Here is a 26,870-nt window from a genome sequence, read left to right on the forward strand (position 1 = left end):
TGGATTGTCCGAGATAAAGATTTCACTGTAGAGCCTGCTGGAGTTTAGCTTTATGGTCTAATTACAGGTTCTGTGTCACTAATCATCCCCCATTGTCTGGACCCGGGCAGCTGAATCAAACCCAATCTCTCCTCACACGAACAGCCAATCATTTCACTGGGGCCTAGTGCCTGGTCCTATCAGTTTGTGTTTAATTTCCAGAAGTATTCTGAAGAGGGATGCAAAGATTAAAGCTAGACTGGGTGCAGCAGCATTCCATAGACGACAGGCACCTGCCTGGCCCTGGCAAGAGGATGGACTCCCATGACCTAGTTCTGGGGGTTCTTGTCCATCTGAAATTCCTATCAGGTGCCAAAGTCTCTGTCGAACCCTCTATTTCTGTTCCTCCTCCTGGGGAATATGCTCTGCGAGTTACAGGCTCATTCCTACCCACCAGGGAAGGCTTCTCCCATTGATCTGTCAGAACCCACCTTAAGAGCCCTAGCCTGGGCTTCGGAGCTATTCGTGTATAAATGAAAGAATATCAAACATACAGCCACCCGGACTCAGGAATACACCACCTGAGTGTTACTGCCGGTCTGCTACAAACAAGGAGGGAATCCTCTTTCATCTCCAACCTTCCCTCATCCCTCACACATGGCAAACTCACGAATACTTTCCTATGCCAAACTAGAGGTAAATCCTTCCTGGACAGGAGGAAGAGATATTATTCTGTAGTGACACTTCATAGCGATTCTTCCTATAGGGCCCAATTCCCCCCTCCCCCCCCCGCCCCTTGTATGTACATATCCCTCATCACCCAGTCTGAAGAGGTTTAGAAGACATTAAAGAAGAATATCAGGGTTTGTTAGGAAAAGGTCAAGGAACAAATGGGAGTTACGGGCTCATATCCTGTTGACTTTCATGCCTAAATGTCCTCCGTGTCCATCTGATGGAAAAAGTTGTGGGCCCAGTAATGTCCTGCTTCACTGAAGGGCTCACTGACAGTCTAAGAGACAGGGATTTTCAGGGACTATATCAAATTTAGTTGCTATGACATTCCCCGCCACCCCCTTGCTGTTCTTCACCTGATCTGGTAACTTTAAAAATAACAAGATTCCTCTTTCTAGTCATCAGAGCAGATGGGACATTGGGGCTTTTTTGGGGGCGGGGGAGGTTGTGTGTGTATTTTTTAAAACCTTTACATCCATGTTCTCTTCTCAATCTTGATTTGGGTCAGACCCATCTGGTGCTGTTGCTAAGATGGCTGTGTTGGATGATGCCTGTGTCAGAACAAAACGATGGGGTTAAATTATTTTTTAAGATACGGTAAGGGAGGGAAAGGAATAAAAAGTGGAAAAGAAAAAAAGTGAATGTAAAGACCCAAATGCTAAGAAATCACTTCTCCTTTTGCAGCCTTTGGAAATAATGTATCAGTCTCTAGCATTACAACTTGCTCTTTACTCTAAAATTATTATTTTTGCCGCTAATTTCCAGTGTCGCTGGTTTTACATTATTCCGAAGGTGGAAGGGAGGTTTCTTGCAAGTGAATGGCTTTGGGACTGAATTGGGTCCATTCTTTATTCTTGCAATAAGTAAAATAAGAAATAAATATGAGTAAATCATTTATAGCCATTTTCTAAGCAAGTCATTTGAGGAGCAGATATCAAAGAGAAATACCTTAAAACAAGATTGCCTCAGAATCCCTGGTCCCGATTTGCAGCTGGTCCCGATTTGCAGCTGCTCCTCAAGTGATCTCAATGCTGATTTGCACCACCTGAGGATCTGGGCCTATGTGTCTGGTCAGACAGAGAGTAAACACAATGAAAGCCCCAAAGGCTTGTTTGTGTTATATCCATGTAAAATGTGCTGGACCAGATCCTCAGCTGGTGTAAATTGCCATTGGCTTCCACTGAGCAGCACCAGATCATACCAGCTGAGGAGCTGGACTTCAGACTTATTTATTTTTTAATATTGTTATAATTTTGTAAAACATGATGCAACTAAGCACCATCACCTGCACCTTGTCCTGATTTTGTTTTTTAACCTAAATGAATATGGCAGCATTTAGAGGAACAACTTTTACTAGTCAAGGGATCAGGCATGGACTGAAATACCAGATAGGACTTTTCTCCTTCTAACCCCTGAGCTCTTTTGATTATACTTTTTCCATGGCGTGCTCGCCTGGCACTTGAAGGAGGAATGAAAGGAGGAGTGTGAGGTATCTAGAAACAGCCGACAACTTTGCTGCAGCGCAGGAGCAATTACAGGAGCCTGTCTTTCTGTGTACAATGGGCCAGATCTTCAGCTAATGTAAAGTGCCATAGCTCCATTAAAGTCAGAGGAGCTGTGCTAATTTACACTCGCTGAGGATCCGGCATAGTGCCACATTCTGCTCTCCGTTACAGTGGGCGTGGATAAGTAGTAACTGAAGTCAGTGTAACGTAGATGTATGCAAACGGGGAATGAGATCTGCAGCAGTTTGCATCTGCAAACAATGATTGAATGGGTATTGTCAATATCACATCACATTTCATCACCACTGGCAAATGGACTACATACCATCCTGTGGTGTATGGCCAGCACAGAGACGTGGTCTGATTAATCAGATCATATGGGCGAAAAAGAAGCACAAAGATTTTGGCTCTGGTATTAACCTTATTTGCTTCTCAGACTAAGCAATGAAGAGTGTCCAGTTACCCTCCCACCCATAGATGTGTCCATTCTGAAGCAAACAGTCTTCCTCATAACCAAACCGTCCCATAGCCCTGCTACCAAATCCTCTGCAGCTTTAACAGTTACATCTAGAGGCTGCTGGTACTAGCGAGTATATTATCATAATGGGTCTATTCCATCCCTGACGGCTATGATTCTGTCCTGAGGCCATTCGAACTGCTGATCAGCCAGCACAGACACACACACAAAATCTGTCCCTTTAAATTAATAAAAGCATCTGGACTCTCCTGTTTGCTCAGCTGCAGATGGTGAATGGGAATATACAGCCTTTGTAGCAAACCCTGACTTTGCTTCTTAAAGGGACAGATCCTCAGCACCAGTGAAGCTATGTTGATTGATCCAGTTAACGATCTGGTCTTTTATGTTTTAGATAAACTCTGAACTTGTGCATTACCGACCTCCTCTCCCAAAGCCACCACCACTACAGTTCAGACACAGATGATGGTGGTCCCTAAACAGAGATCACTGCAAGTTGCTTGCAAACTGATGCCTGTTGAATAGGAAGCGTTTGGGGTTTCCTCCCAAGGAGCTGGGAAGCAAAGTATCTAGCAATGCCAGAGAGGAGTTTCAGACTGGAGTCAGCTCTTCTGTTGATCCTAAAGGATGACAGGAGAGGATGGGCTTCCTTCCCTCTCCTAGGTCTGCCTCCACTAGGGAATTTTGTCTAAATATTGCCCTTGTTGCTACCAGTGGATCAGCTTCACCCCTGGCAGCCAGGCTGGGTGTGCTAGTGTTGCAGTCTATTCCTGGCTGGTGAAATCGTGGCTCGACCAAGTCAATGTGAGTGTGACCAGCATTCCCCCCATGTCCTCTAGAAGTGCTCTGAGCAGGATTAGGGGAGAAGGTGCTGACCTGTTTATACTAGCGCAACCCTGGAGCTGAGCTGGTGGGAGGAGATTTTAACACAGCTCTAATCTTGCTTCAAGAAGTGGGGACAAAGAAAGGGAGGGTGTCATTTGCCCTGAAGGCCCACTAGGGCTTTCCATTGTGTTTGTGTGTCCCCGTCTGATGCACAAACCCATGCACAAAAACATTCACAATCTATGCCATAGACTTGCTGAAGGACCATTAGTCCCAGGAGTTTTGTGAAGAGACATAGCCCCCTGTACGGTGGCAGAGAAGCCATGCTGGCTAGCTGCAAGGTACAGGGCAAGCAGTTTGGCACAGAGCTGTAGCTAGCAAACATGGATGGGTCTTCATATATGACAGAGACCTGAGCTCAGTCAGACTCACCCCTCTGCAGTTTTTGCAAAGCCTGTGGCCTCTCCTCTCTCCCTCCCTTGTCCAGCCACTGCTTGGCAAGACTATATGCTTTAGTTACATTCTAGAAGCAACCAGCAGAGACCAAGCCCCCGTCATGCTCGGTGCAGGACATGCAGATAGTATGCAGAGGTCCCTGCCTTAATGAGTTTACAGACAAGCTGGACAAAGGGCATGAGGGGGAAAGGACATGATTCACTCATGCAACAGGTGGAGCTGGGACTAGACCCCAGGTTGCTGGACTCCCAGACCAGAGCCCTAGTTCCTGATTTCGGTGGAGGAAATGTCTGTTTCCTGTGGGTTTTTCATCGAGGCTTAGGTGAGCAGTTCGGGCAGGACTCCTTGCCCACTGGCACCAGCCGCGTCCTGCTCTGTGGAAGCCAAACTGGAATCCTCCCTGCTCTGTTTGACAGGGGCCCGCTCAGGGGCTTGTGCTGCCACCAGGTCCTGGTGCTGCCAGGGCTGGGGTGACGTTTGGGTTGGTGTTGTTAGGAGGTTGCCCCCAGCTATAATGAATGGCGCTGCCGCTTGCGGTGTTTCTCTGGGAGCCTGAGGAGATGCCCAGACAGGGTGACCCCCTAGCAGGCTCCATTTCCTCCCCAAGGCCGGACAGCACCTCATGCATTTCCACACGCCCGAAGGCCCACAGCACCAGGCAACCTGAATTGCAAACACACCGCGAGAAAAGACCCATTGCTCTCACACTAACCTCCCGGGAGCAGCATGGCCAGGCGGGGCTCCAAGCACAGACCACTTTAGTACGGATCTCCTTGATCCTGCTGCCCCGTGCAGATCCCAACACCCCACTGATAATACCCTGTATTTCAGACTGGTAAAAAGTGCAGGCCATTCCCTGGATGGCTGAGATGCTGGCAAGGGGGCTGCTCTGCCCCTAAGCTTTGTTCACCAGTTCTCCAGGGACCACTTCCGCTCACTGCTGCCAGAGATTGGGGATCAGTGAGGAGAAGGGGAACTTTGCTGGATTTCTGGCTAAAGCCCTTTGGATCCTGCATTCAAAAGCTGAGGAGCAAGCAGCTTTCCCGGAGTCCGGGCACATTGGAAGAACTGAGCCCCTGGATCCTGACCACGCCAGCTGCTGAGCACCCTCAACACCCACCGGTTCCAGTGGAGTTAAGGGTGCTCAGCAGCAGGGTTGGCCCCTTGTGCCCAGTGCCAAGTAGAGGGTGGTGGGGTGAGGGAGGGAGACGGTGACACTTGGAAAGCAGCACGGTATAGCCACTTTGCGTCTGCTGGGTCGGTGACGCTGCTGGCTGCACCTAATGCTGATGGAGGAGGTGGAACCTGATAGGCCAGAGGAGTGAGGCAGGTCTGCATCGGAGCTGGGAGGTTATAGGTTCCCAGGTGGCGTAGCTGTACTAACCACAGCAGCGTGGCTGGGGTCGCATGGGTGGTGGTTCAGGCTGGCCACCCAAGTATGCGGCCCCACGGGGAAGCGCTCCAGCAGCCAGCCCAAGACACCCTTGTGCTAGCCTGGCTGCAGTGCTACGCTGGTACGTCTATGCCAGCTGGGAACCTCACCTGCTAGTTCCATTGCAAATGCAGCCCTAGATCTCTGCAAGCTGCCCTGAGGCATGAGCCCACTCTTGGCAGCTCCCTGCTCCCCTCCGTTACATGGCCCGAATGGGGACAAAGGAATGAGGAGAGAAGGGCCATGGAAGGGCAGTGGGTGGGAAGCCAGCCAAAATTGCAGGCTCATCCTCGCACAGATTCATGACCCCACCCCACAAGCCTTTGGGGCACCCTGGGTTTTGGAGGGCTAGGGCTGGGACATAGGCAGAGACATGCTCCCCGAGGAGTCTCCAAGCTGAAATCTGAGCAGGTGCTTAAAGCAGCATTAACTGCCAGAGAGCCCCTGCCATGACATGTAGCATGTAACTGGGCTGGGGGAGCACAGGACAGCAGCAGGGCGGCCTCTGGATCTGCACTGTCAGGGGAGTTGTGGGGGGATCAGACGGTCACCACCTGGGACTGTTCTCTGAATCCCTCCTGGCTCCTTGGGATCTGCTGAGTCCACAAGCCGCGCGTCGTTCCCCTCTGCACTGCTAAAACCATGTTGTCCCCGAGAGGCAGATTGATGGGACTGCCACACCTACTACCTCACCGCCTTTTCCAGCCAAGTTCGACCGCCCCTAGCGAAATGGGGCCCTGATCCATGATACACAGTATCCGCATCATTCATAAAATGCACTGAGCTCTATTTTAAAAGGAGTGGGATCCACACAGTTAAAGATAATTTGAACAGTTTACCAAGGGGTGTGGCAGATTCTCCGTCACTGGCGATTTTAAAATCCAGATGGGATGGATCTCTGGCCTGTGTCTGACATGATCCCAATGGTCATGTCTGGCCTTGGAATCTAGCAATCTATAAATAATTTGATTGCCTGCCTACCCAGGGGAGGATATATGTGCTCTCCTGGGGCACGTAACTGAGGATACTGAGTCTTGAGCAGAAGCAAAGAGGTTGGTAGGAAAGAGATGGCATTTTGGCTTCTCTCAGCACAAGACGCCGCCGCCAGGTTTGCTCTGTCACTGACTCACTCTGTGGCGTTGGTCAAGTCGACCGGTCAGAGCCTCAGTTTCCCCACCTGTAAAATGGAGAGTATTATGGCTATCCATATTTCTAAAGCACTTTGGCTGGTGAAAAGGTGACAGTGGTAGGTCTGATTGGGATTATTATTTTGCAAATCCTTGGGAACAGAACAATTCCAGCCTGGATCAGACCAATGGCCCATGTAGCCCAGCAACTTGTCTCTGATGGCAGCGGGCACCAGCTGCTTCAGTGGAAGGGGCAAGAACCCCCTGTAGTAGGCAGTTCTGGCCCCTGTTATCTGAGGCTGGCTCATGCCCTGGAGCAGGAGAGGTTAGATCCCTTCCAGAAACTTGCCTTTAGATCCTCAGCTGGTGTCAATCAGCATTGTTTCATTGATTTTAATGGAGCCACGTCAGTTCACACAAGCTAAAGATCTGGCCAGATGCACTGAGACTGTCAGCAATGTGGGGCAGAGATAGTCTTTCTGGTCTGTGTTTATACAGCGCCTGGCACAATGGGTCCTGGGCCATGCCTGGGGGCTCAGGCACTACCTCAATAATAATAATTCATTAATCACCAAGTCCCCAATGGCACCGGTATTTCCCCTAGCCAGTGGAGCATGAGCACAGAGAGCACTGAGAGCTCAGTACCGCCTCAGACCACTAGCCCAGCTGCAGCAGCACATACATAACTTTAATAAAACAGGGCCTGATTCTGATCAGCAACGGAACACTGACTCTACTGGAGTTACACCTGATTTACTCCAGTGCCAGATCCAAACCAGCCCCTAAATCCTGGCCAATCTCAGATGCCTAGTCATTCCCCTGGCACCAATCAAGGCCCAGGGCCCAACCCTGGTGGGCACTGTCCAGACGAGCAATAAGAAAGCAGTCCCTTCCCCCGACAGTGCCCAGGCTGGATTTAGGATAAGACCCAGCAGGTGGGTGTGACACAGGTGGCAGTGACACAGGCACATTTTGCATAGTAGGCTGTCGTTTCACCCTAGGCTCAGCTGGCAGAGTTTGTAGGGACCAGGGCAGTCTGAAGGAGGGATGGCAAGCAGAATAAGGTAGTGGCTTTTCTCACACCACCATGAGAGGCCGGGGGAAAGGGTGCAGGAGATGGCGGGAGAAACGGACTAGCAGGAGATGGACGCTGGCACGGCTGGCAGAGCGAAGGGAGGGGTCAGTGGCTGGAACGGCTAGGGAAGGTGGGGTGAAGGGAAGGGCCTCTAAGGGGAGGATGGGATGCTCGTGTTGGAGGCAGCGGAAAAGAGGGAGGCAGAAGTGGGGAGCACTAGAAGCAGAAGGATGTTCCCAGAAGCAGCCTTTGAATAGACTGGAATGCAAGCCCTGAAAGGGGGAGATGACAGTATTCAAGGCACGAGATGAGATGGGCAAACGCTCAGTTGCTGCCTTCCCGCCCACCCTGCCCAATCAGCTTGTCCTCCCTGGCACCCTGGCACAATGTGCAGTTTGGATGGGGAAGGGGTTTTCAGTCACTTTCCTGCATTCCAGCATTTCTCACGCAAAGCTCCTTGAAACAGGCAAGCGGCCCCCTGAGTTCTACAGCACAAACACTGAGGCTGGGAAAATTCAGCCACGATCAGCTACTGCAGCCTGGAAAAAACCCCATGCAGTTGGATGCTTCAGGGAGTAGCAAGCCTTTGTTTTTCTCTGTCTCTACAAGGAGCTCTTTCTAGTGCTGTATGGCTATTGAGAGGAAGGACAGACTTGGACTCAGAAGATCTGGGTTCAGTGTCTGACTCTGCTACATGATCTCTCTGTGATCTCAGGCAAATCTTTAACTCTCAGTTTGCCTCAGTTTCCCCATCAGCAAAATAGAAATTATACTTCCTTTATCTGTATGTGTACAGCACCTAGCACAATGGGGCCCTGAGCTCAGCTGGGGCCTGTCGGTGCTCCTAATAAAGAGCATGCTCTGCATAAAGTCAGTAGTCCAGCCGTGAGCCCCTTAGCTCTCCCAAGCAAAGCAAGGGCAGGTTGGGTCGGTGCTGTGCTGAAAACCCATGGTGGTGTTACTGATTCAGTAGGGGAGCTCTTCCTAACCCTAACCTGGCATCATGGATACATTGATGTACATTGGAGGTGCTGCCTCTGGTATGAGACCTAAAGTTAAAATCCTGACTGTGTGTTCATAAAAGGTAACATGGAAACTGTTGCAAAATGAAGGGCAAATCTCCCTAATTCCTGGTGAAATCCCAGTTTTTGTCATATTAAAATCCCCGCTGTAGTTTCAGCTGGAAACAGCATTCATAATTCCCTGCCATAAACCACGGTGTAGTGTGGTCAGGCGCCATTCACCAGCTGCCACATTCCACCCCAGAGCTGGCTGCATTTCATAGGAGGGTTAGGTGATTCCTGTGTATTCACTGGTTATGTTGGTAAAGCACGTTATTAATTTCTTACCTTTATAGAGAGCCTATCTGTGTTTAACTAGCTGGAAGCAATAACAGCAAATTGCAAAGTTGTACTGGATACCTTCTCATCTCAGTGCAACAAGGCAGCACACGAGGCACTGTTGTACTGGATACCTGGCCCCTCTGAGGCAGTCACATACAGCAAGGTGCATGATTATATTGGATAGCTGCTCCCCTTGAGCATAATGACACATGAAGAGTTATGTATCAGGGGGTAGCCGTGTTAGTCTGTATCTACAAAAACAACAAGGAGTCTGGTGGCACCTTAAAGACTAACAGATTTATTTGGACATAAGCTTTCGTGAGAAAAACCTCACTTCTTCGGATGCATAGAGACTCTATGCATCCGAAGAAGTGAGGTTTTTACTCACGAAAGCTTATGCCTTTAAGGTGCCACCAGACTCCTTGTTGTTTATGAAGAGTTATGTCATTTTTCCAGGGGGCTAGATTGTAATCATGGGCTAGCTTGTGACTATTGAGTACTTTACCATGCAATATTAACATGCATGCTCTTAACAGAGTTTTCTCTGTGGAATTTCCTAGGGGTGACTGGTTGTTTTTTTTAATAGGAAAAAAAATTCCCCAAAATACTTTCACTATTTTTTTAGACAATTTGGTCAGCCAGTATTAGAACCCAAACAGCCAAATCCAGTTAGAAGGGCCCTGGACTCGGAGAGCTGGATTCAATTTCTGGCTCCTGCCACGTGTGGCCTTGGCCAGGTCACCACCTTTCTGTGCCTCAGTGTCCCCAGGCTATAAAGTGAGGATAGTGACACTTCCTTTCTGCCCCGCCTTTGTCTACTTAGAGTGTAAGCTCTTTGGGGCAGGGCTGGTCAATGACTATGGGTCTGTACACTGTCTACGCAAGGGGGCCTGGATCTTGGTTGGGGTGTCTGTCTTTCTACAATAGAAATAAGGATAGTGATCTATGTTTGTCTTTTTAATAAGGTAAGAATTGTTGAGCCTGTGAGGCACCTTGTTCTCTTTCTTTGGCTGGTGTAAGGTCTGCATTGAGGCTTAGGCTGTGGGCCTGATTCAGTTCTCACTCCCACAGGGTTTTCCCTCATGCAGATCCTCAGCTGAAGACACTGCACATATACGTCTGTTGTCTTTAATGGTACTGCGCAGCTTGGCACCAGCTGAGGATCTGGCCCTGGGACGCCCAGAGTTGTTCCTGGTTTGCCAGGCTAAGGGAAAGGAGAATCAGACCATGTAACTCTGAGATGATCACAATTATTAAATACCACCACGGGCCAGGCAGAGTGGAGGTTGTGCTGTGCCCTGGGATTTCCAGTTCCTTGGCATGTGGATTGCGAGTGACCTAATGAGGGTTGTCGGTAGTCGGATGGAGCTGCTGATTCACGAGGATAAGAGATGAGTTTGCATTGGTCTGTTACATAGCCCCTCTGTCTCTTCGCTCTCCCGCTATAAAAACCCTATGGTATTTCACAGGCATGGCCCCCCACCTGAACAGCTGACATGGGCTAAGCCTGTGCCTGTAGAATGCACCAGTGTCTAACAAGTGATCTCTTTGTCTGTCACTTTCACACTGTTTTTGGCTCTCTCACTTTCTCGCGTCTCTCTGTCCATTGTGCTGTCACTCCCTTCCTCTCTGCCCGGGCCTCTCTAGCGCTCTGCCATTCATTAACTCCCCCCTCTGTCTCATGTGCTCCCTGAGGCTCCTGTTCTCTCCTGGCCTGGTGGACAGCATGTTGGATTAGCAGCTGAGGACAGGGATTCTGTTCCTGGAGCTATTCCGGAGCTGCTGTGTGACCCTAGGCAGATCGCTTCTTCTCTTTATTGCCTTATGTGAACTGTAAGCTCTTTGGGGCAGGGCTGTCTCGGGGTAGGTGTTTGCACAGCATCTAGCACCATGGGGCCCTGATCTTGGTCTAGAGCAGTGGTTCCCAAACAGGGGTTCGTGAACCCCTGGGGGTTCGCAGAACTTTACAGGGGGTTCACCAGAAAAATTTCACTAATGGCGGACAGAGGACCCCGGGCATTGGAGACAGAAGGTGGGACCCGGTTGCAGGGAGACACCCCGAGCCCCAGGGAGAGCGGGGCCGGGCAGTTGGGGCTGGCAGCCCAAGCCCTGCCCCTCGTTAGCGGGGGAGCCGGCAGCCCGAACCCCAGCGCACCAGCAGGACTGGCAGCTGGAGCCCCAAGGAGAGTGGGGACGGGCAGTTGTGGCTGGCAGCCCGAGCCCTGCCCCAGTCAGTGGGGGAGCCGGCAGCCTGAACCCCAGGGCTCTGCGCGGGGCTGACAACCCAAGCCCCAGGGAGAACGGGGCCGGGCAGTTGGGGCAGACAGCCCGAGTCCCAGTGGTCAGCGGGGGAGCTGGCAGCCCGAACCCCAGCGCTCCGCATGGGGCTGGCAGCCCGAGCCCCAGGGAGAGCGGGGCCGGGCAGTTGGGGCTGGCAGCCTGAGCCCCGCCCCCATCAGCAGGGGAGCCAGCAGCCCAAACCCCAGCTCGAGCCCCAGGAAGAGCAGGGCCCAGCAGTTGGGGCATCCATCACACTGAGGAAATTTAATCTTAAATCCCTGAAACTATTCATTTTTAGGAGGGGGTTCACGAGATTTCACAATTTAGTGAAAGGGGTTCGCGGGCTGTTAAAGTTTGGGAACCACTGGTCTAGAGGCTGCTGTAATACACATCCAAATAACTAATCCTGTGGGAGTTGGGGCAAAGGAAGGCAGATGTGCCTCCTACTCTCCCCCCCTTCTACTTATGACATGGGAGGAACTGAAGTGTTTCAAAAACATGAGATGCAGTTACCGTATGTCTCCAGAGCAGCCTACTGGTAGGAAGCCCTTGAACCGCTAGAAGCAATGAATGCCTCCAGCCATCTCTTCTGCTATCTGATTAGAGCCAGAACTTCTGCTCTAAACTGCTGAGAGATGTACCCATGCATTTCAGGTGGACACTCTCCAGGTTTGTGTTTCTGCCTTCCCATCACTCTGCTACCACCATCCTGCCAATGAAGCTGAAAGCTCTAGTCCTGCCTCAGCCGTCCCCAAATTCCACTTGCCCAACATATTCAAAAGTAGGACATTAGATGCAGGGGCCTACCAGCTTTTTACTGAGGATGGACAGTGTTATGTTCACAGCATACACAGAGAATTTAAATAAAAACATCAAATAGTCTTCCTGGAAGGTTGCAACGTAACACTACTTTAAAGTCAGTAGTCGAGAATGATAACACTCAAGAGCCCCAAAACAGAGAAAGACAAAGCAGGCTGCTCCATAAATGCAGAGAGGCACAGCTCACCCCTAGGTGAGCTGTGCCTTACTCTAGGCTGGCTGGCTGCAGACTGACTCTGATCCCATGCTTTCCCAGAGCCCACTAGCCTGCAAGCAGAATCAGGAAAACCTCAGAGAATTTAAAGTGATAGATCACAATTTTTACAGTTTTCAATACACCATAGCCAGCTCCACAGCAGCAGTGACCTGTGTTATAGGCTGTCCCTGGACTGACAGCAGCCAGTATCTGTGGGTGCCATTGGGAGAACAGGCTCTCCGTTCCACCTTGGGAAGGGGAAAATGTTCAAACCACTAACTCCAGCCCTTGGATCCTTTAGTTAATCAGAGTTCTGGCAAAGAGCTGGCTCTGAGCATTGCCTGCCCAAAGGATACATATGCCAGATTTCAGTAGATACAAAGACAAGACTGAGGTAGCAGGGATACTGATCATTCTCATACATGCATCTGTATCCTGTGGCACTCATTACCACAAGGTATTGCTGAAACCCAGAACTGAGTAAGATTCAGAAAAGGATTGGACATTGCTGTAGATAACAAGCACAACCCCAATTATATTAAATAGAATAAAAATGTATAAGGGATGTAAACCCCCATGCTTCAGGGCATATGTCAACCTCTAATTTACGGGGATCAGGAAGGGACTTCCCCTATGGGCAGGTTATTTCGTCATTGACCATTACAGGGTTTCTTATACCTTCTTTAGAAGTGACTGGAGCTGGCTACTGTCAGATGGTCCCCTGGTCTGATCTGGTCTGGCAATTCCTATGTTATTTCACAGTGAAGTAGCTCCATTGATCTATCCCAAAAAACATGCAGGTTGTTATTTCTTAAAGACTCCTTGAGATACAAAAGCATAGAGAAAGGATGAGCCAGTGGTTAGGGTGCTAGCCTGGAACTTGGGTGAACTGGCTTCAATTTCCTGTTCAGCCACAGATTCCCTGGGCAAGTCACTTAGTCTCGCTCTGTGCCTCAGTTTCCCCACCAGCACAATGGGGATAACAGCTCTGCCCTGCCTCACAGGGGTGTTATAAGGCTACATACACTGATTGTGAGGTGCTTGGATACAATAGTGATGGGGCAATGATGGGGGTACCTCAGCTAGACAGTGTAACTGACCCTTCTGCACTAGGGTGCACCTCCCTCATTTCCTATGGCTTAGGGCAAATAAAGAAGATCCTTATTTGCTGAGTGTTCAGAATATTCAGCAATGCTAGCAGAGAAAGCTGCACCTGGGGGCTGTGATACTTTGATCTCATTTTGGTTGTTGGGTTTAGTGTGCGTGTGCTGGGTGGGGCTGATGGCCTGTGAGATACGGGAGGTTAGACTGGATCATCTGGTGGGCCTTTCTGGCCTCAAACTCTATGACACCAACAGCTAGGACAAGACAACTGGCTTCTATTTCTGGCTCTGCCCGGAATTCCTGTGGCAAGCACTGTATCTCTGTTTCCACTCCCACTCCCTGTCTGTCTTGACTGTAAGTGCTGCAGGGTAGCAGCTGTCTATCACTATGGGTACATACAGTGCCGAGCACAATGGGGACCTGGTCCTAGTTGGGGGCCTCAAGAAGTTATAAATAAAGAGAAACTATATATATATAGAGAGAGTGAGACAGATTATGTCAAGTTGGAGGAGTGGGTGGAGCAGAGGGAACAGAGCAATGGCGGGGGACTCTTGAAAGGCCTGATGGTTCCATTTGGAAAAGCCAAGCAGGACTTCCCTGAACGTCCTTTGAATCACGCCTGCCTTAAGTCGGGGAGAGTCAGATGAAAGCCATGTCGGGCAAAGTGGCTTTATGAGATTGCAGCTACATCCTACTTCCACATGAGCTGAGAGAATAGCTTTTCTCATGGGCTTTCATCACATCTGATTCCCATTCCAGCTAGAAGTGGGAGCAATGATCCCAAGCACAGTAAAGTCACCCCAGAGCATTCCAAAAATTGTGAGTCTGGCCCAAGACAGTAAGAGGCTTAAAGAAAAGCTCAAGATTTAAAAAAAACAATATTGACGTTATTTTTATTGGCCTTCTGGCCTCATGGCCATTGTTTTCAAGCTTTTCTCTGTAATCACAAGGGCTAGAGCCTTACCTGTTGTCTCATGAGGAGAGCCGAGATTCTCATAATCACATGCCTCCAGGAGCTGGGGCCTTAAGACAACCACTAAATAGCATCAGACTCAGAATAATATATAGAAGTTGACAACACTGCAACTACTTACCCTGGTTCAAGTTGGATTAGATTAGAAGTCACAGGGTCCCACATAACAAGGAGGTGATTAGGGCATGAGCCTAGAACACAGGAATCCCTCCTTCCCGTCTGTCTGCTCGCTGAACTAGATGTGCACTACCTTCCGGTTTGGCTAGGCGGCACTAGTGCGTATGGGACCAGATCCTGAGCATGCTGGGGCAGCATCCAGGGGCTGTGCAGTGGGGATGGATGGCTGGTCCCAGGGCAGGGGCTGAGCTCTGTCACGCACAGGAGAGTCATTCCCACCGGGACCAGCTGTGCAAACACCTGCAAATGGAAATCACATGACTGGAAAAAGACTGACAGTGTGAGAAGGAGAGAGGATTGGGCAGGAGGGGTGGATGGGAGGGCAGGAATTGCCTGAGGGTGGGATGGGGTGATAAGGGGAGAGGGGCACTGCCCTAGAGTGGGGGCAATTATGAGGAGGGGGAGGAGGGCCCTGCCCCAGGCTGCAAAGAGGGGTGGGGGAGTCACAGCTTCCGGGGTGGGGGCAGCTGTTGCCCCCAGGATGGGCCAGCAGCGAGCAGGTGATTTCCCAATGTGGAAGGGCTCTGAGGAGGGGGAAGGGGCTTCTCTGCCCCGGGGGGAGGGGCTGGGAGGCCAATGCTGCTCTGAGCTGGTGAGGGCACCGCAGAATTCCAGGCATTCCCGTGGGCTGATTCCTCACCACTGAGGGCCTGTTCTCGCTCTTCCAGGTCAGTGAATAATTTCCTGATGACCGGCCCGAAGGTAAGAGAAATCCCTTTGATCTGTGCTTCGGCTTCCACTCAGCCCTCAGAGGCATCTCGGTCCTTTCCTCCATCTCCAGCCCCCCACTGGCGTCCCCACGCAGCGTGCCAGCCGGAGGGAGCTTGGGGGAGGGTGGGGAGGAGATGAGGCTGCTTGTCCAGTGCCCATCACTACGCTCTGGCCTGTGATCGGTTCTGCTCACAGGGAACACCGGCGTCTGTCTTGGGGGCCGGATCCCAGAGCTGTGCCCATTGACACCAGGCTCTGGGGCCTCTAGCTCCACATAACCCAGGTTAGCTGGCTGTTCCCACAGGCCCCCCACCGCCCTGCAGCAGAGACAGCGTCCATTTGTCCACTGTTACAATACCAGGCTCCCCCCTGGAGAGCTAAGGGACATCAGGCACAGCCCCCTGCGGGGGCCCCACACTGCCCCCTGCAAGGAGACACCCGTCCTCAGGCAGGGCAGTCCCTTAGGCTCAGATCGGCCTGGAAGGAAGGGTGTTGCAATCTGGCATGTAAGGACATTGGTGCTGGGGACACTGGAGTTATGGCCTGCTGACCCATGGCATCGCAACAGCATGACATGAAGGCTTTGCCTCGAGCACAAGGCTCAGCAAGTGGCCCTGGAAGCAGCATAGGGATGGGGGGAGGTGGATGAGGGTGGAGAAGATAATTCCTTTAGGCCAGACCCCTGCCCTCCACTCACTCACACAGCAGGTAGCGTTTCACACTCATTTTGCACGGATGTAAATGAGGCTAGGGAGAATCAGGCCTTTGACACCAGCGGGAGCGGAGCCACCCCAGTCCGGATCCCTCATGCCAAGTATGGCAGTGTGATCATTTACACCTCTGCCATGCGCTGCATGTCTGCATTTTGACACCCGCTTTGCACGTCGCAAGTTACAATAATACCTAGCTCTTTTCGTCTGCAGATCTCGAAGCACGTTACAAAGGAGGTCGGTATCATGATCCCCCCTTTTACACAGAGGGAAACTGAGGCACAGGGAGGGGGATGTGACTTGCCCAAGATCATATAGCACCCTGCTGGGAATAGAAGCCAGGTTTTCTGAGTCCCAGTGCTGTGCTCTATCCACTAGGCCCCACGGCACTAATGACTGCACATTATGTCAGGCTGTGTTTCTGGATATGTCTACACTGCCACATAAACCCAGGGTTCAAACACTAACCCCCCCTTCCATCCACACACAAATTGTGCTAACCCTCAGACCCAGGGTCCAAGTCTGAGTCAAGCCGGGACCCAGGGTTCAAGCTCTATTGCCATGCAGCGTAGACACAGCCCCACTGGACATGTTCTGGGATTCTGCCAAAACTATCCCACAGGCTGCCTTCCTTTGTGCTCTGGGCAGCCAAGTTTTCCAACACTGCACCCATGGGTGCTGACTCCGTGGGTACTCCGGGGCTGGAGCACCCACAGGGAAAAATTAAGGGGTGCTCTGCACCCACCAGCAGCCAAGCCCCCCCCTCCCCGCCTCCTTCTGCCCCTGACAGTGCGCTGCGTCCCCGCTTCTCCCCTCCTTCCCAGCGCTTCCCGCCCCCCTGCCGCCTAACAGCTGTTTGGCAGCTCTTAGGATTTTCTGGGAGGAGCGGGGACGCTGCACGCTCAGGGGAGGAGGTGGAGAAGAGGCAGGATAGGGGCATGGACTTGGGGGAAGGGGGATGGAATGGGGACGGGAAGGGGGCAGGGCTGGGGTGGGAAAAGGGGTGGGGCAGGGACTTTGGGGAAGGGGTAGAATGGGGGTGGGGCAAGGGCTGTGCAGGGGCAGGAAGAGGCGATGCAGGGACGGGGGCAGGGAGGGTCGAGCACCCACCGGGCAGAGGGGAAGTCGGCGCCCATGTCTGCACCACGAACAAAGGACTAGAGTGGCCACATTTGGGGAGGGCACTAGGACGTCTGGGATATAGGTGGTTGGACTTGGGCCCGCATAATATGGTATAGACAATGGAGCCCCAGCTTGGAACCCAGGTTTCAACAGTCACTAACCTGGGGTTACAAAGCAGTGTAGACACTCGAGCCCTAGGTTAGCAAACCCAGGGGCTGCTAACTTGAGCTCTGCTAACCCTGGGCTTCCATCACAGGGCAGCCAGATCCTGTCGGACAGATCCTCAGCTGGGGGACATCAGTGTCGCTCCATGGACTAGACACCAGCTGAGGATGTTCTGGCTGTTCTGTCAGAGCAGAGCCCTGTCCCTCTACTTCTGAGGATCCCTGATCCCAGGGGAGATGGGAAAGTTAGTTCCCCATCAATCCCTTTTGGCGGTGTTTCAGTAACACTGAAAGTGTCAATTGGGGGAAAACTTCATCCTGTCCTTGGCTAGAGGGGGCAAGCGCTGTCCTCTCTGGGGCTGTCCTACCGGTTCTTCCTGCTGCTTAGCTCCTCCCACATAACCCCCAGAGCTGAAATACAGACAACACCCAGCACTGCACCCTGTCAGCCCCCGATCATGCCACCAGCTGCTTAGCCTTATGACTCCTTGGGAGGTGGGTCAGGGTTATCATCCTCTTGCTACCCCTGGGGAATCCAAGGCATCAGGCAGTTAAATGACTGGCCCAAGGCCCCAACATCTGGGAGTAGCACGGTGCAGTTCCTGGCTCCTGATCCTGTGTTCAGAGGGTGCCGCCTCTCGGTGAATATCCAGGAGCAAAACGGAGCTGTAGTTCCCAGGTGCTGCTGGGCTGTGCCGGAGCCCTGCCCCCAGCAGTGAGCCTTGCCCGTGGGGGGCACACCTGTGCCAGGGGTGCAGCTGCCCAAAGACACGTAGCCCTTTGTGACCCACTGCCCTCCCCGTGCAGGCGTATCTCATCTACTCCAGCAGCGTGGCGGCCGGGGCCCAGAGCGGCATTGAGGAGTGCAAGTTCCAGTTCGCATGGGACCGCTGGAACTGCCCCGAGAGAGCGCTGCAGCTCTCCAGCCACGGCGGGCTGCGCAGTGGTAAGGAAAGCATTGGCTACAGCTCATGGGACCCCTTCACCACAAGTTAGAGCCCACAGGCCCCTGCTTTTCCTGGGGATCTCCTCGTCTCTCCCACTAGGCCCTCCCTCCCTTTTCTCTCTGGGCACATCCTTCCCAGGCCCTTTCCCCCATGGCTGGTCCTGTCCTCCATGCTCCCCCCATGGCTGGCCCTGGCATTGCTCTGGGAAGGTGTGTCTGGACCACGGCTGGCACAGTGGCATGGGGACATGGCAAACATCACCATCCCAGGGCTGTGTGCCTGCTGAGCCCCCACTTGGCCAAGGATGGTGTTGGGTTCAGCAGACACACACACAGCTGGGGCAGGTTTCCACCCTCAGTGCCTGCCATCCCATGAGGAGGAACGTTGACAAATCAGCTGAAAGCCCCTGTGGGAGGAGATGCTAGAGCCAGCCCTGGCCTCTGCCATTGGGACACGTGCAGGGAGGGGGAGGTGGCCCGGTGAGTGGATACAGAGACTGAGAACAGGGCTCGAGGGAGGGGAAAGCGGATGTGGGAGCTGGCTAAAGAGAGGCTCCTCCATGGCTCTGCTCTGGCGATCAGGTTCTGGGGCCAGCAGGCCGACAGGGGGGGCTTCCCTAGCGCAGCTTCCAGGGGGCTGAGGTCCAATCGCTGCCCAGTGCGGCTCTCCTGCCTCAGCACCGCTGCAGGGCGGGCGGGTTGCTGGGGTCTGCCAGAGCCTCCCAGGGTGAGCATGGAAATGGCTCCCCCACTCCACCACCCTCACCTACCTCCCAGCAACCAGCAGGAAACACCTTTGCCCCAGACCTTACTCTCATAGATACCCATGCTCACTGCCTCCGCATGGGGCGGCTGCCAGGCTCCAGGGGTCTGGGAATGGGCTACAGAGCTGGCTCCTGGGGATTGGCACTAGGCTCAAGGGCCAGACCCTGGGGGATCAGCAGCAGGCTAGAGAGCCAGAGCCTGGGGATCTGTGTGTGGAAATTGGCAAGGAGCTAGCAGGCCTTTCTCTAGCTTGCCAGCTGAAATCCTGCCCCAGCTGGTCCTGGAGATGAACCACATGTCATTCTCACCTGGGGCCCCAGGGAAATGAGTTGATCATTTCAGCCCAGGTCCTAGTGGGCTGGTGCCAGCATCACAATGGGCTCTGACTGGTCACCGTTTGCTATTGATCCCAGCAGAGGCCGTGCCTCTGCGTGGAAACGACCCTAGAGATAGTCCCTGGAGCTCAAAGCTGAGGCATACTGGCGGGGCCACGCGGGTGAGGCTCACCCTGCCGGTGCCCATGCTGTACCCTGTCTGGGGACGGATGGCAGGGCTGCTGATCCAGCACATTTCTCCAGCACTACATCCACTGACGTATTGTCTACAATGGGATAGCCCAGGCAGGGCAGCATTCTGCCCTTCACTCTCCAAAGGGCCCCAAGCAGGGAGGAAAAGATACCAGGTTAACCCAATCCACCTAGCCTCAACTCAGAGCCACAGAGACCTGCGCTTGGAATCTTCTCTTCCCCTATGGCAGGAGCTAGCTCTGCTCCACGCAGCCCATAGTGAAACCTTTAGCGCTTTCCCTCCCTGTGTGCTTGTGCCTGACAGCAAACCGAGAGACAGCCTTTGTCCATGCCATCAGCTCGGCGGGCGTCATGTACACGCTGACGCGGAACTGCAGCCTTGGGGACTTCGACAATTGCGGCTGTGATGACTCCCGCAACGGACAGCTTGGTAAGAAGCAGATCAGCTGTGATTTGTGTGTCTCGCCCCCTACCACACTGGGTGTCTCTCCACTTCTCCCCTTGAGCCTGGAGAAACAGCTCTTTCCCTTGGTCTCCTAGTGGCAAAAAGGCTCCAGAAAGTGTTCCAGGGTTGGATTCTCATCTGGTGCAAGCTGGCGTAGTTCTATGGAAGTCAATGGAGCCAAGTCAATTCAGACCAGCCGAGGAGCTAGCCCTGAATTTATAGCATTGTCCAACCCTTGCTTAATTTTCTTAGCTCACTCAAAAGAAGCACACACATGGACCTGATTTTCTCTGGTGTAAATCAGGTATAACTTCATTGAAGCCAATGGAGCAAGACCAGTGTAAAAATGAGGAGAGACTCAAGTTCCACAAGTCTAACCAGTCACAAACTCTCAGACCACTCATAAACCAGACACAGACACCTCACACACTCACCATAGCAACCCCATCATTGCCAGTTTGGCTTTATTGGCCAATAGATTTAAAAGTGGCCACAGATTTTTAAGTATGTTGGGGTGGTAGGATGGCCAGCCTTCAGGACAACTGACATCTGGAAATTGAAAGAGCAGGGTACGATATTAATGCTTGGAGTGGAATTATTATTATTAGGGCTGGTTAAAAAATTTACACTGAAAATGTTTTTTGAAGGAGAATTGGCAAAATTTGTTTTTTTGCAAAGAAAGCGTCTGCTTTCCATGGAAAAGTTCAACTTTTCGTTGAAAAAATTGAATGCCTGAAAACTTAAAAAATCCTTTCAATTTTCAACTAAAAACCAAAATGTCTAGTCTAAATGCCAGCACAATATCCCATGGAATTTGTAGTTTGGAAGCATCATGTTCCCCTTCTTCTCTATGGACCAGGGTCCTCAGATAAACTTCATCTCCCATGGTGCATTAAGCCATATGACCTCCATGATACATGGCTTCCCCTCATCAAGAGGGGAGATTGCTGCATCATGGGAGATCTAGTCCCACCAGGGAGCCCAGACCATAGAGGAGAATGGGCATGTGAGGCCCCTGAACTACAGTTCCCATGAGGCACTGCGGTGGCATTTCAGAATAAAATATTTCAGTTTTTGATTTTTTTGCTCAAAACTCAAAATTGTCAAGGGAAAAAATTCTGACCAGCTCTAGTTATCCTCCCCATACGAGGTTAGGTGTATTTCTCTCCTTTTATTCTGGAGTTTCTCACTCCTGCGATCACACCATCTCTCTCTGTACATTGCAACTCAACCCTGTTACAAGCACCTTGGATCAACATGGATTCCTCAACATCCATGTTATTTGCTGCATTAATTGTGACCATTATTGTGCACTGTGTGGCATTATTTAGAAAGCGCAGTGGGAAAACCCTGCGGTAGAGTCACTCACAGAGGGCTCACGGGAGAGCATCACAGAAGAAGCCAGGCAGTTCCATAGGGTGCCAGTGCTCCAGGGATTAACCCTTAGGAAGACACCAGGGTTAACCGCAGAGATGTTTGGGAGATCATAGCATGGGAGCGCAGAGGGAGTGAATCACATCAGCGAGACACAGGCACCATTCCGCACTGAACTGAGAGGAGCCCATCTGTTTGCTGAGTGCCCCGGTTGATCCCCAGCCTGGCAGCTGATGGGAATCCTTTCCATTTGTTAAGAACCTTCCAGCCAAAACAGTCTCAAAATGCCACACAAACCATAGGGCTGCTGATCACCCAACGCTGAATGGCCACAAATCTGAGCCCATAGTCAGAAACTATAGAACTTTCCCAAGAGGCACCTTCCCTTTCACACCCGACTCCGGCCTCCCAGCGTGTGTATCCGGGAGGCTGTGGAAGTGCGACTCTGCACTGTATAAAATGTGTGGTCCTGTGGTTATTAGCGGTCGCAGAGACTCCATCTCACAGGGGCTTGTTTACAAGCACAACAGGGTTTTTTCAAGCTGAGCTCTCTCCAGCTCCCACACATCCCCTATCAAAAAAGCTCTGCAGGCCAATTACGGGCTCAGTGGCACCTGTGCAAGCTGATTGTCTTCAGAGGGTTTGTCCACAGGGCCGGCTCTAGGCACCAGCAAAACAAGCTGGTGCTTGGGGCGGCACATTTTTAGGGGCGGCATGGCCGGCGCCAGAATGCCGCCCCTAAAAATGTGCCCCGGCCGCCCTAGCTCACCTCCGCTGCTGCTGCCATGGTGCGCGAAACAGCTGATTCGCGTGCCGCTACTCGCCCTCCCTCCCAGGCTCTGAAACCTGGGAGGGAGGGGGAGACTCCGAGTGGCCGCAGCGCGGCGCCGCTTCTCCCCCTCTCTCCCTCCTAGGCTTCAGAGCCTGGGGGGAGGAGGCAGGGCTGGGGATTTGGGGAAGGGGCAGAGTTGAGGCGGGGCCGGGGATGGGGTAATTAAATAAGGGGGGGGTCGGCCAAAATTGTTTTTGTTTTGGGCGGCAAAAATCCTAGAGCCGGCCCTGTTTGTCCAGCTGTAACTGGGTGGAGCTTAGTAATCAAGCCCCAGCTGGGATCGACTTCAGCTCCCTCCCTCTTAGATGTGCTGGCTGTGCAGGGCTGATGGGTAGAGTCAGGAGGCATTTCTGTATCCTTTTCAGAGCAGGATTTCTCTGTACATGGGGTTTCTACTGTTTATTCAAGTGCATTCTGTTCTTAAAAAGCCAAACAGTTAAAAGGCAGCAGATAGTCACACCACTCTCAAAAGTTTCTCTTTACTGATTGCTTAGCGGGGTGTCTCCAGACTCTATGTACCACACATAGATCCCACTTACCGGTAACACTGTGATCAATCCCAGGTGGGATTCAGACACAGATAACCCTGGGACAACCTGATCTGTGAATAACTCCTGCTTATTATTGTAATGAGCTGGCTAGCATTACTGTGCACCATTACCCCTGCTGGATAGACTCAGAGCTGCTCGCTTACATGTCATAGCCCCAGGACCACTCCTGGAGATTCTCGTTAGTTCAGGTGAGAGTAGGAGGCTGTGCTTTTGGAGCTGGCCCTCAGAGTTACTGCAGAGTGAAGAGATGAGGAGGGACGCTCTAGAGGAGTTGAGTCACTGCTGGAGCACCGCCTGGCAGTGGTTGTGACATCCCTGGCCACGTTCCTCTAGCGCCTCCTGCTGATGGTTGCTCTAGCCCCATCCTCTGCTCTGGGTTCCAGCCCAGGGACCCTGCAGTAAGCAGCTATCTCTGCTCCTTCAGACGGGCTGCATTTGCCTGGGGCACCAAGCCGCATGTGCAAGTTCCCTGCCACCTGTGCTTAACACTGCCTCTCCTCTGGTGCCTGGGCCTCTGGCTTCTCCCTCGGCTCCTTCTTTCTCTGCTGGAACACCGACCCCAAGGACTGCCTCTGTGCACCTGGCCCCCTTTCCAGGGCCCACCACGGGATTAATTCCATCCCTGTGGCCTTCTTCAATCTGCCATCCCAGGGAGAGTGAGCTCCTGTCTCCCAAGGGTCTCCCCTGGACTGGACCTTTTCCTAGTTTCCACTGGCTTCTTTTATGAAGACACCCCAGCTGGGTCTAATATCAAATCCAGCCTGATGCCCCCTCCAGGTACAGCAAGGTGAACTGATTGCTCTCCTGCTCCTGAGAGCCCCTGTGTGGGGTAGACACCCCATTGCAGACTCGGAGAGGGGAAAGGGGAAGAAGCAGAGAGGGGGCTGAAGGAAGTGAAATGAGGGGCTGGAGTAGCAGCGGTCCCAAAGGGGAGCGTTTTCCCCACCGTGTGAGGCTGAATGAGACAATAAGGCGCTGAATGAGAAATAATAAGCACAAGTTTAGTTACTGCATAAAAACCCTGATCTGCCCTTGCTCTTTGTGCCCCAGGCATTGGTGGGAGAGACGCTGTGTACTGAGGGGAGCCTGGATGCCTACGTTTATATCACAGCCGCAATTCATAGTAGGATGCGGCACTCTGCACTGAGGGAGCCTGACGCCTCTGCTCTGACCACCTAGCTGGGTGTTCAGGCTGCACTCTCCCCTGCGGGACTCGAGGCTAGAGTTTGGAAAGTGTTAGCTCCCACACTAACAGCCTAGTGTAGACCCAGCAGCATAAGCGCTGACTTTTGGTTTTGCCAGTGGGTGCTTTTCAAAAGGTGTGTGTGTGCTGGGGGCGGGGGACATCTGCCAGTTTGGGGGGAGGCTATTTTCAGCATATTTATACACTTCTTTCATATTCTAGTTACTAAATGTGTCTCTCATTGGTATCTTTACTATTTAATAATGATTCAATTGTTATGAACTACATAATTACATTATCATGAATTACAGAATATTAAAATCTACAAGCTGTCCTCATTAATGTCCCAGTTTAAACATGTCATGTCTCACTGTAGCTTTCTGGATGAAACTGACTAGGGTAACCAGACAGCAAGTGTGAAAAATGGGGACAAGGGGTGGGGGGTAATAGGAGCCTATATAAGAAAAAGACCTCAAAATTGGGACTGTCCCTATAAAATTGGGACATCTGGTCACCCTAAAACTGTCAGCAATCTTATTTACGTCTAGGTTCCCTGGTATTGTCTTGATGCACGTTAAGGACAGCTACATTATTCAGTTGTGTCTGTCCCACTGATGACTGGAGATAACTTTTAAGTCTTTTGAAGCTGGAGAATGAGTTCAGGATGATAGAGGCACTGTGAGAAGGATTATTATAAATTTGCAGTGCTCTGGAAACATAGTGCTTCCAGAGTACTGAAAATGAGCCCAAGTTCTCTTTCTTGAGTGGTAACAGCTAATTTAGGTACCATCATTTTGTATGTATAGTTGGGATTATATTTTGCCACATGCACTACTTTGCATTTATTATTGAATTTCATCTGCCATTGTGTTGCCCATTCACCCCGTTTTGAGAGCTCCCTTTGTAACGCTTCACAGTCTGCTTTGACTTAACTATCATGAGCAATTTTGTATCATCTGCAAACTTTGCCCCCTCACTCTGTACCCCTTTTTGCAGATCATTTATGAGTATGTTGAATATGAATAAGTCCCAGTGCAAGCCCCTCCGGGACCCCACTATTTACTCCTCTGGCAGTGTGCCTTAACTGGGCCAGTTGTAAGGATTTAACACATGTTAAAGGCATGTGGTGGAATCTACATTAGGCTGTTTACATGTGTTAGCTAACAGCTTCCAATTCCTGGGCTAGCCAAGGCCAGCACAACCCCCGGTGCTTGGATGTTTTCCCTAGGGAGATCTCTCTCCAGCTCACTTAGTGTCCAAACCTGGATGAAAATGGTGTGAAGCTGTGAGAGGAGAGAATCTGGAAGTGTGACCAGGCCGTGGGCTGACTATGCCCCGGAGGTGGCACGCCAGCTGCTCCCCATCCCCTGGCAGAGCCATCTCACCCAGGGACCCGTGCCATGCTTTACCTCCCGGGGCTGGGCAGGCAGGTACTGCCATGTGGGAAGCCCCTGGAAGTGCCCATCTCATGTCTCTCCACAGGGGGACAAGGCTGGCTGTGGGGCGGCTGCAGCGACAATGTGGGCTTTGGGGAGGCCATTTCCAAGCAGTTTGTGGATGCCCTGGAGACGGGACAGGATGCCAGAGCAGCCATGAACCTGCACAACAACGAAGCTGGCCGGAAGGTGAGCCCTCTTCTTGCCAACAGGCCCTTGGGAAGCAAGGGTTTTTCCTGGGCTCTTTGGTACCCGGTCTCTCGCTGTAATAATGATCAGCTGCCCTGGAGAAAGGCAGATGAAGGGATTGCAGGAGCCAGGAGGGCATGGGGGGAAGGCAGCTTTGGGGGGCCTGGGTGTGCAGCTGGAAATAGCCCCTGCTCCGTGGTCGGACGCTAGTGCTCAAGGTAGCTGCACCTCTGTTGAGCTCTAGTGTTTTTCCAGGCCACGTGGGGCATTGCACCAGTGGAGTTCAGTCTTACTGGTGATCACCGGGTCGGCGTGTGCAATGATTCTGCGGGTCTGAAGAGCCAGTCTCCCCAGGAGCAAAGGCTCTACAGTCCACCCTGGCTGATGAGTGGCTTGTGTGCCTCGGAGTTATACACTAAGCCATGTTACTGCACTCTTTTGTCCCTGAAGATGCCAGTACAACCCAAGTCTTCCCTAGGCAACTCTCAGCCCCCTTGGGCAGCGTCTCTCTCCCTGCTCTGGCCTTGTCTCTCCTGGGAAAACACACTGCGTGAAATCCTGGACCCACTGACATCAATGGCAAACTTCCCATTGGCTTCAGACAGGTCAGATTGTACCTGCTGTGTTAGGAATTGAGGCACTACCACGTCTCGACTAATGTGAGGTGAGCCAGGATTTGGCCCTTAATATGGTGGAGGACAGCCGTGCTTCAAAAAGGTGTTGACGGCTGGTGGGGAACCCCAAGGAGAGCCCCCCCCCACCCGGCTAACATGTTTTTAACCCCAACTCGCCTGTGTCTACACTGCGTGCTGCGAGGTGGCTAGCATCAGGCTGGTTAAAATGCACCTAGCAACACGTTTTCTAACAGGATGAGTTTCCCCACTGGGGCCTCTGGGCGCTCCCCAGAGGGTGAGAGAGTTCAGTAACTGGCTCACAACTATCTATTGGGACAAGGTGCTGACAGCCCTGGGGGAAAGGGAAGAAGGGTGCCGATTAGGGACCTGATCCTGGCACTTTGTCTGCATGGCACCATGGTGTAGTCAGTGGATGAAGTTACAGGATTAGGGCCCAGTGCTGCGGACACTGAAAATAGCCCCCTACTCCGGAGAAGCTCTACTAAGGAAAGCTGGAGGAGGAACTTCCTTTCTGGAAGCAGCAGCAACATGTAGGAGCAGCAGCAACATGTAGGGAATCCTGTGGTTCAGAAGGGATTGTCAAGTAATTGAGGTCCAGCCTTTAAACAAAGGAGAGAGAAGGGAGTTTACAAACACTGATCCATTCAGCTTGGCTCTTTTCTTTGAAATGTATATCTGCCATGTCATGTTTGCAACCCAAACACAGCAGCCTGGTGCAGCGCTAGCAGGCAAACCCCACTTGCTAGCTGTAGAGGGAACCTGACCCAGGCTAGCCTCACTGG

The 26,870-nt window shown here is 52.0% G+C and overlaps 1 protein-coding gene across 1 annotated transcript in view; it reads left to right on the forward strand.

The window, feature by feature from the left end:
- Positions 1 to 26,870, forward strand: part of WNT8B (Wnt family member 8B) — a 79,507-nt gene that overhangs the window by 50,186 nt on the left and 2,451 nt on the right. The window contains exons 2-5 of the mRNA XM_008171373.4: positions 15,167 to 15,200; positions 18,013 to 18,151; positions 19,748 to 19,873; positions 25,311 to 25,453. Coding sequence (XP_008169595.2) covers positions 15,167 to 15,200; positions 18,013 to 18,151; positions 19,748 to 19,873; positions 25,311 to 25,453 — 442 coding nt within the window. The remainder of the gene's footprint in view (positions 1 to 15,166; positions 15,201 to 18,012; positions 18,152 to 19,747; positions 19,874 to 25,310; positions 25,454 to 26,870) is intronic.

The sequence above is a fragment of the Chrysemys picta genome, chromosome 7 (assembly GCF_011386835.1).
Source record: "Chrysemys picta bellii isolate R12L10 chromosome 7, ASM1138683v2, whole genome shotgun sequence".
In the NCBI taxonomy this organism is placed as follows: domain Eukaryota; kingdom Metazoa; phylum Chordata; order Testudines; family Emydidae; genus Chrysemys; species Chrysemys picta.